Here is a 9,955-nt window from a genome sequence, read left to right as displayed (position 1 = left end):
CAGCAGCACGGTGGACGTGGGTGCGAAGAGGCCACAGGCATCGAATCGGGGTCGTGGCTGTGGACGATGGACTGTGAACCACACCATGGGTGCCAGGAGGTGGAGCCCTGTTCTGCGCTACAGCCGACAGTGCTGAGCCCCGAGCAGATGTGGGAGGTGGTGCTGGCACCGCAGGATGGGACCGTGGTGACCAGCAGGGAAGCAGGAGGCTGCTGGGCCTTGGTGCTGCTGCCACGCAAGCAGTGAGAGCAGAGGGTGCCCGCCCCACCCCGTACCTCGATCGCAGGCGTGCGCTGTTTGCTTCAGATCCTTTTGTCTCTGCAATTAATGGTCGTGGTCTGTTCTGGTCACCCCGGCTCCAGCTGGAATAAACATCATGTGCCAAACAACTCACTGCATCTGGCTGTTTTGCTGTATGGTCTCGCAACTACACAAAGATCAGTTACTCGTATCCATGAGAGAAAACCAGAGTTTTCCCTGAGCTTCTGCATCATTCCTTGTAGGCTGGGGTAAGGGGGCGATGAAGAGTATCTCATGGGCTGCCCTTTCAATACAGATTACAAACAGACAGTGCATTTGTGTGTCCCAGAGGCCGAGCAAATTCACATTTGTTTGTGTGCAAACAGTGTTTCTGTTACAGGAGGAGGCTATATCTGCTCTTGGTGGCAACTGTAGTTTTGTATCTGACATACAAACAGAAAGTGCCCACTCCTGTGATCCCCAGCACAGGGTGTCTCACCCCACAGGCTGTGCCCAGGCTCTGCACAGCTGCCTCGGTGCTGCTCGCCCTCCCTGACCACACCTTGGGCACCGCTTTGCATTTGGTCACTGCTGCTGGAATGCGCTGTCGTGGAAGCAGATGCGTATTCTGCATATCTCCCATTGTCTAGCTTAGGCTGGTAGAAGACTCTTAAAGTCTATCAACTTTTGGAAATAAAGAAATTCAAAATGCTGGGGTTTATTCTTATTTTTTTCCCTGTGGTTGTTGGTGTCTTGGCAAAAGAACATTCCAAACACATGAAGCTCAATAGTTTCTCTGCAAGACTTTTTTTATGTTTGGCTTAGACTACAACGAAGTTATGGTTTTTTTCTGGAAAACAAAATATGACTTGGAAGAAAAATACTGTTTTGGGAGAAGATGAAGACAGGACCATTGTTCTTCCTTGCCTCTGAAGACAGTGCCATACAGTCTGAGGTGGATCATTCAGATGTGACGGAAGCCTGTTGCTACTGGGGCTGTGGTGCTGGTTGGGTGTTGTACCCTCTTACACATCGTGAACATAAGACTGACTTTCCATGGAAAAAGCCCTTCAAATCCAGGACGTGGGGGTAGCTCTCACTGCTCTCTGCTAGCAGCACGACCCCAACATGGACCACCAGTGGCTTTGGTCCCAGCAAGCTCGTTTTTCAGTCGTTTGTCAGTAACAAATCACATGGGGTATTCTGCTGTCATTGACTAGGGACTGCAGTGGATCCCTTGAGTGCTCCTGCCTGCTGCCTGTTTGTGGGTATCGGGCTGCAGCACCTTGAAGTCTCTCAAAGCTTTTGCAAAAGCGCAGTCGATAGGTGAGCTGTGGCTGGCGTTGGAGGCCAGAGGCCTCGAAATAGTGATTTCCAAGGTGCCTATTCACTTCTTCACAGGTGCTCTGTGCTTCTAGTGGCACTCTGTTAAGGAGCTTTCTGGGTCTTGTCTGGCGATGACAAGCATTAGAATTAAGAAGCTTCTCTAGGATGCTTCAACAAATATGTTTTTTGGGCAATTCTTGCTGTTGTGGGATAGGAGGGAGGATTCAGCTGCTGAGAGCAGGGTCGCTTTGGCGCCTCAGGTAAGAGCTGTAGGGGTAGCTGTGCTCGTGCCGTTAGCAGTCTAATGGAATTTCCCTGGTGTTTTCCTCAGAGAGCCATATGCCTACGGGGATGGCCGAGATGCCAGACGCGACCGCTCCCCTCTTCGGGGGAGCCCACGGAGAGACCCCAGAGATGGCAGGGATGGTAGAAACGGGCGAGATTCCAGAGACATTCGAGCTAGAGACATGCGTGACGCCAGAGACCACAGGGACCTCCGAGACCCCCGGGATATCCGGGATCCAAGAGACTTGCGGGACCCGCGTGACATTAGAGATCTTCGAGACCCACGGGAGCCACTGTATGATCGATACAGGGATCCTCGGGATATGAGAAACCCACGAGATGTGAGGGATCCACGGGATATGAGGGACCCATGGGATATGAGAGACCCTCGGGACCCGTTGTACAGGTAATCTCCACAGGAACTTATTTGCCAACGTGATTTTATGGCGTTCCTGCCTCAACGGTCACACCACTTTGAGTGGTGGCAGGTGTTTAAGGCGGGAAATAGCTCTGGCGGGGGATAGTTGGGTGCCTAGTTTGTGTCTTGTGGGGAGCGGGCGGGTACTTCAGAAATTAAACTTGAGGAAGGTCTGTGTGTGATGCATTGGCCGAAGTTAGTGCCTGAGATTGTGCTGGAGCGTGGAAACCCTTGCTTCTGGGAATGTTGCAGACGAGATGAACCTTATGACCGTTACCTTCGCCTGGAAGACTGCTACCGGCGGAAGGATGACTCTTACTATGACCGTTACAAGGAGCATTTTGATAGAGCACCGGCAAATTCAGAAGGTGAGCACCTGTAACGTTTTAATTCTCCCTCTGGGAGGAGGCGGGAGGCGCCTGCAGTGCCGAGTGCCTTGCGTTCTGCAGCGCTCCAAGAAGGTCCAGAGGGTGTTACTTGTTCTGTCTGGTGCCTTTCAGACCGCCTGAAACGTGAGGAGCGGCGCCGAGAGGAGCTGTACCGCCAGTACTACGAGGAAATCAAGAGACGTTTTGATGCAGAGAGACCTGTGGATTGTTCTGTGATAGTGGTGAATAAACAGACAAAGTAAGAAAATAGTTATGAGCAATTTTATTATTGTATAGTACAAGAAAACGGAATTAAACTTAGTCCTGCCGTGAGGCTGTTTGTCTCACAGGTTGCTCTCGAGAAGCTTAGCTGTCGAGCCCTCAGGAAGTTACAGCTCCTGTTGCTGTGCTGGGAATACGTGTTGATGAGATGGAGAAACGCTGTATCTTGTGCTTTGTTTTTATTTCCTTCTTGTCACCTATCACTATACCTGCTCCTGATGCTTTTCTACCTACTCCTGATGGCAGTCTGCTGTCGTGACAGGTTATAGTGTCCTGTACTTGTCACTTGTGGGCTGGCTGACCCAGAGCTCGCTGCGTGCCAGCCAGCAGGTAGTGCAGAGCAGTGTCAGCACGGAGTCGTGGGGTTGCTTGGTTCAGAGCTCCTGTCAGACCCGTTACTGGCCAGATAATGGTCATTGCTGTTAATCCGATGTACAGGAAACGTGAAATCACTGCTGAAAGTGGTCATGACCGATATCAAAAGCATGTGTAAGTGGTGACTGGGGTGATCTCGTGTGGCAGTGTGAGCACTTACTGGGGTGACGGGTGGGCGCTGGGTGTGGAGCAGAGGGGTGCTCCGATGCAGTGGGAGGGGGCTGCAGTGATGGTACCAGTCTGATGCCTAGATCTTTGCAAATAGACATATTGAAGAAGAGCAAATATGTAAGTAAATCACAGATCTGGCTTGAAGTCTGAAGATGTTTATCAAGGGGAAAATTAAAGCTCTGTCTCCCTGGCCCTTTGAAAGAAAGATCATGAGTTCTTTCGCTTCGCTCTTATCTGTGAGGCAGAGGGAGGAGGTGAGTGCTTGCCTGATCTATTCTGAAATCAGAACAAGAGAAACAGTAAAACTAGAAAAAAACTTGTGTGGTTTGCTTTTAGTGGAGTTAATCACCTACTGGAAGAAATCATGAAAGGAAATTTTAGGTTCTTTATCCCTCAGTGACTAAAAGTCTTTGGAAAATATTGTAAGAGACCGTGAGTTATTGTATTGATAGAGGGAGAATTTGTGTGTACAAGAGGATAGGCTTAATATGCTAAGGATCGTTTTGATCTGTAACAGCTAAAAACCTTAAGAGCTGGAGTATGTTAATAATTCTTGGTTACTGAAGCATTGATGACACCTGCAGTAGACCTGTTGGAAGGTGACTCCCAGGTGACTTGGATACACGGCCAATGTACCTTAGAAGGCCTTAAAAAGACACTTGGTGGAGGGGAACAGTTCTAGTCGCTGTTACAATGTCTGTATCCAAAGACAACGAGTTGATCCACTTTCAGAAGGTGTGGGTGCATGCAGACCGAATTTCTCAGCCTGCGGATGCTGTCAGTGTGGCAGGTTTGGTACAGAAGTGTACTGAGCTTAAAGAAAGACTTGAAAACTTCCAGCTCAGCAACATCAGCTGCAGTTTGTGCTTGGAGTGGGAAGTCTGCAGGACAGTGGATGCAGGAGCAAGGGATCCACTGGTGCTGTGTTGGGACTGGGTTAGAGCAGGAAGCGGCTGGTAGAACAAAAAAGCAGGACAAGGAGGAATAAGTTGAGAAATCCTGAGCGTAGCACAAGTGACCAGCTGCTGTAGGTTGGCTGCTCTGCTGTGTTCCCCTTAGATCTCTGCAGGCATCAGTTACCTCACTTAACAAGTTCAGTTTAAAGACAGTCGTGTGCAAACAGATTTATAATATTGCAAATCCCTTTGCAAACACTCTCTTTTGCAGCTAAGCTAAGGCTTAAATGGTAATTTATTTCCATTAAACTGAAATGACTGGTTCAGATCAAAATAAGGACTTTTATATTGTTGTAATGAGATTGCTTCAGTACTGGCTTTGGCAAGCCATCAGAAAAGTGAGTCTAAGATGCGGGAGAGGGTGAATGTGCCAGGTTTCTGTTCTGTATGTGACTGACTTGTTAAACTCTGCTGGCTTTGCTTTGTGGTAGGGAGTACGCGGAGTCGGTGGGGCGGAAGGTGCGGGATCTGGGCATGGTAGTGGACCTGATCTTCCTCAACACAGAGATGTCCCTGACGCGAGCCCTGGACGATGTGAGCAGAGGAGGGTCTCCTTTTGCCATTGTCATCACCCAGCAGCATCAAGTTCACCGCTCTTGCACTGTTAACATCATGTTTGGCACCCCACAAGGTACTGAGGGCTCAGGGGGCTCTGTGGTCACTCTGAACTGCTCAAAGTGCTGCTTTAAAACACTTAATTACCAGCGGAACCACACAGTTCAAAGTTCGTCCTTGCTGTAACATAAGTAGTAATTAATGACTTGACACCGTGTCGTAAATGTGAGTATCGTTATTTACCAGCTTCCGTAATACTACATTTGTCCCTTGTCCAAAGGACTGTCTTAATTTCTGCCAAGAGGGACTCTGGGCTGCATTCGTAGCACCTAACGTTACCGGCCTTTGTGTCTGAGGGCAGGTCACGATCCGCAGCTCTTGAAGTGACTGCCTTGCCCTGGTAGGTCTCTGAGTAATAACAGTCCAACCTCGGTTTATCGCTTGTTGCTCTCAAAGAGAGCGTGTTTGGAATGTGACAAATTACAGGGCAGATGTTAAAACCAAATGTGATTTAAGGAAAACAGAAGAAGGAGCATGTGCTCTGTCAAGGTAGAAATCTGATCGTGAAACTGTGAAGAATTATAAGAAGGTGGAACTATAGAGTGACTGGGTGTATGTGCTCCACCTTTTTAGTGCCATTTACACTGGTCACATCACTTTCCAACTCAGGGTGTGACTTGGTTGTGAGCGTGCGGGTGGGTGTGTTAAGAAAGGTCCTGTCAGAATGTGACCTCGGGAAGCGTCCTGTCACTCTCACCACAGCCCTATTCACGTACTCCCCTTACGTGCGTGGCTTGTTGAGCCTTCAAAGGTTTTTCTCCTTTATTGTGTTCCCAAGTCATGTTTTGTGAGGTTCATCTGGGAAAGTAAACTTCTGAAGGCACAGCCACTGTTTTTTGTGGGTTTGCTGACTTCTAATGTCGGCTGCAGATGTGACAGGAGGGTTCTCTCATTTCCTGCAGAAATACAGCTCATGCACTTTTGCTGGGCTTTCCACCACCCCTGGTTTTAACTCCTTTGGTATAACATTCATCCTCCTGCCAAAGCTTCTCTGTAGTGGATCTGATGATGCGTCAGATCTGATAAGAACCCCAGGCATGAACTATATGTGGCTCTTTCTTGAGATTAAATATGCTCACATGAACCACACAGGGCTTCCGTTCCCTGTTTCAGGGACCTCTTCCACGGCTCGTGCGAAGTGTAATGTTAGAGCGAACAACCAGCGTCCTGGTACAAGGAGAAGGGCGGCAGGATCTGATGTTCTGCAGATGTAAACGGTGCCCGGAGCTTTGGTAAAGGCTCTTCTGATCTCCCTGCCTCAGTCTGTGTTCAGGGGAATGTCTGCACATGTGTTTTGTGAGGTGGAAATAGTGGCCACAAAAACTTGAAAAGGCAACTGCAAAAAATCCACACAAACGAGCAACGTTGGAATTGACCATTCTTGTGGTATTACAGAAGAACCTGATTGCTGCTTATTGCCCTAGAGTAGTAAATGTAAGTAGCAGCGTGACGTGGAGCCAGCGCTGCTCTCCTCCCCGTCCCCTGCGCACACGGTGTGAAGGCATCAGCAGTAGGAACCAGGAAGTGTCCCCATCGCTGCCCTTCTCTGGGAAGCTTTAGCAGCCTTTGGAGGGCAGGTTTTGCATCTGTCCGAGGGTTTAGCACTAGAGTGGCTGGAACCGGCTCTTCTTGGAGCACGGAGAGTTTATGTGAGAGGTAGAGGGAGCTGTTTTCCATTAACTGGGTGAGAGTCAGGAAGGACGTTTCTTGAGCTGACACAGTATCTTCTCAGGGCCCTCTGCTGCAGAGGAAAAGGACGGCCTTGCTGATAGCCTTGAGCTTTCCATTGCCGTAGGAAATTGGACGGTTCCTCTGTGCCTGGGAAGCTTCCCAAGTCTACGCTTGGAATCCCAAAGCGGCACCTTTCTGCTGAATGAGCTGTGCTGGTGGGCGTGAGGCGGGGCACCTCCTCTTGACGTCGCTGCGGTTTACTGAAAGCGTTTCTTTCCCTTGTGTAGAGCACCGCAACATGCCCCAAGCTGACGCCATGGTGCTGGTGGCGAGGAACTACGAGCGGTACAAGACTGAGTCCCGGGAGAAGGAGCGTGAGGAGATCGCCCGGCAGGCTGCCAAGATGGCAGATGAGGCTGTTCTGCAGGAGCGGGAGCGCCCACCCCCCCTGGAGGAGGGTGTCAGAGGAGGTCACCCCCCAGGGATCCAGACGCTGTTGAACCTGCTGGCAGACAATCGCTATCTCACTGCTGAGGAGACTGATAAAGTAATTAATTACTTGAGAGACCGGAAGGAGCGGTTACTGAGGGGAAGCACAGATTCTCTGCAGGGTGAGTTTCTCGGCCCCAGACGAGGCCGTTAACCGTGTGGTTTGTGGGCTCGCTGGGCTGGGGCAGGAAAACAGTCCTGGGATGGCAGTGTTGTAACTCCCTCACGTGGGCCCTCTTGTTACTGAGATGAATGCGTCCTTGGAAGCCCTGAGACAATTCAGATCTTTCATGTGAAAGAAATTTATACCAGATCCTCTTGGGGAAACTGCGGGACTGCTGCAGCTGGTTTGGCTGCTGCGTGAAGGACAACGGTTCTGCTGGGTGGTTTGGGTTCCCCAGAGCTGCGCTGCCCTTCTGCTCTGGTGGTGGGTGTTCGCTGGCACTCGTGGGTTTGGTGGCTGTTTCAGCAGCTCTCTTCAGGTGCCCCATCAAGGGCATTTGCAAAGTGTTAACCCTCTTCCCTTTCCTCCCCAGCACCCATGTCAAGACAGTCTCTGGGGGCACCCTCAGGATCATCTCTGGGTAGCCAGTCCAGCCTTCCAAGCACTCAGGCTCATCAGGGTTCACAGCCTCTGGTCTCTGCTCCTTCTGTTCCAGTGTCCTCTTCTAATCCTCAGCAGGAGCTTCAAGCAAAAATCCTCAGCCTCTTCAACAGTGGGGCAGCAGCAGCTGCTGTAGCAAACAGCAGTTCTGCGGCCTCTGCGGGCACCTCGAGTGGCACTCCAAACCAGAACTTCACTAACGTGGCTGGCGCTCAGGCCCGGCCAGCACAGATGAGCGCTGGAAATTTAAACCAGCCTCCACAGAGATTGCAGGCTCCAAGCACGCAGCTTCCTGCTCTGCAAGGCCCTTCAAGAAATGCAGGCCCAAGGCCTGGAGCTCCTCCACAAGCTCAGTCGCTCTATGGTCAGCACCAAAATCGCCTCCCTGCACCTGGCAACGTACCTGCTCAAAGGCCAGTGTCTTCCGGTATCAACTTTGACAACCCCAGTGTACAGAAGGCCTTGGACACCCTCATCCAGAGTGGTCCTGCGCTCTCCCACCTCGTGAGCCAGACCGTGGCCCAGGGGCGAGCAGGGTCCTCAGCCCAGCAACCGCTGGGTTCCTTCCAGCGGCACTATTAGAGCTGAGCTGCCGGGCCCTCTTCCCTTCCCTTTGCCATTCCATACTTAGAGCTGTTTAAAGTCTCCTGTCCTTGGCACAGGACACCTGCCCCTGGACATGCATGTCCTCTCCCCTGCGGCGAGAGCGCGCCCCCAGAGGCATTGCTGCTGACTGTTGCTAGCGCTGCCCTTCCTCCCCTCAGCCTGGTTCGCAGTGTTGGGAGAAGCACGCTCTGTTTCCTCAGCAGCACGACGCTAAGAGCCGCTTCGGCTCATCGGTCCTTTTGCCCACTTCCAGCAGCTGCTGCAGTGACAGCCCTCGTGCATTTTCCTCACTCCCGGTAGCTGGGGCACCTTCGTGTTGCGGTGCAGTCTGCCCTCGCTGAACGGCCTCAGTGTAGTGTTGGGTCAGTGGTTTTGAGGAAATAGGGGACTGAACAGAGCGACGCGCCGACTGGGCCTCTTTGGGAGACCCATCTTTTTGGAACGGGCACTGTTTTTCTCTTTACTCTTTTAATTTCTTTTTTTATATGGCATATAAGCCAGTTGGAAAGTACAGTGGTAGTGCTAGCAGTTGGAACTCGTGAAGCACAGGCCTGACCACTACTCAATAACCTGGGACCTGACGTTGTGTCCTGGCAGCGTGAGGAGGAGAATCGCTCCTCACCTTGCCCAGCTCACGGGAACCGGCAGTTTTGGTCCAAGCACTGTGGCAGATCTGGGACTCAAGAGCTTCCAGCCAAGGCAGAGATTTCAAATGGTCTGTCAGTTTTACGACACCAAGTAGTCAGTGTTAAGATCAATCTGCTGAATTTGGCCTGTAAATTTCCTTCTCTTATAACCTTGCTTTGGGATGGTTGGTTACTGTAGCCCAGCAGCTCAGCCGCGGCCCGGCTGGCGCGCTGCTGGCCCTCCCTTGGGAATACCTGCAGCCAGGTACCGGGTGGTGAACGTCTGCTCTCTGAACCTTCATCCCACTGTCCATTGGTGTTTTGTCCATCTCACGTGGAGAGGCAGTGCCAACATGCAATACCACGATTTTGTACATTTTTTCAACACTTTGGCAGCTGCAGCGGACAGTCGAGTGGAAAACCAGGCAGTGATTCTTCACTGTGTTTTTAACCAGTACCACACTTTGATACCAGCACACAAAACATCTCCGAACTACATGGTCCTCCCCGACAGCCTTCTTAGAGTCCGGAGGCTTCCTGCAGAGAACCAAGAGAAGCTAAGCAAGCAGTTTTCTTGGAGCAGGGGATTTTCTTTGTCCCAGGTGGTTTGTGTAGTAGCATTTTTTTTTGTCTCTGTGCTGTTAACAAGAGGATATTACTTTCTAATAAAAAGGCAGGAAAAATGTTTGGTTGCATTTTTGAGACTTGGCAGCCCAGCTGGTGCCGGAATACATCGTTCCATCATATTTGCCATTACTCTCTTCCAGATGAGCTGTGTCAGGTGCTGCCTGGCACTGGATGCTGAGCGGGAAGCGTACAAACCTTTCTGTTCTGAGGTACCTCACAGGTACTTGCTCCTGCAGAGCAGGCTGGGACGGTCTCAGGCAGCTCAGCCTGGGTGCCCAGGCAGGGACCCTCGGCTG

The 9,955-nt window shown here is 51.0% G+C and overlaps 1 protein-coding gene across 1 annotated transcript in view; it reads left to right on the top strand.

The window, feature by feature from the left end:
- Positions 1 to 8,441, top strand: part of NCOA5 (nuclear receptor coactivator 5) — a 13,562-nt gene extending 5,121 nt beyond the window's left edge. Inside the window, exons 3-8 of the mRNA XM_009874539.1 lie at positions 1,898 to 2,257; positions 2,522 to 2,646; positions 2,761 to 2,896; positions 4,853 to 5,052; positions 6,995 to 7,318; positions 7,733 to 8,441. Coding sequence (XP_009872841.1) covers positions 1,898 to 2,257; positions 2,522 to 2,646; positions 2,761 to 2,896; positions 4,853 to 5,052; positions 6,995 to 7,318; positions 7,733 to 8,382 — 1,795 coding nt within the window. The 3' untranslated portion in view covers positions 8,383 to 8,441. The remainder of the gene's footprint in view (positions 1 to 1,897; positions 2,258 to 2,521; positions 2,647 to 2,760; positions 2,897 to 4,852; positions 5,053 to 6,994; positions 7,319 to 7,732) is intronic.
- Positions 8,442 to 9,955: the final 1,514 nt, after the last annotated feature.

This window comes from Apaloderma vittatum, unplaced genomic scaffold (genome assembly GCF_000703405.1).
Source record: "Apaloderma vittatum isolate BGI_N311 unplaced genomic scaffold, ASM70340v1 scaffold34758, whole genome shotgun sequence".
NCBI lineage: Eukaryota > Metazoa > Chordata > Aves > Trogoniformes > Trogonidae > Apaloderma > Apaloderma vittatum.
Note: the sequence above shows the minus strand (reverse complement) of the source record. Positions and strands in the feature narration are given on the sequence as shown.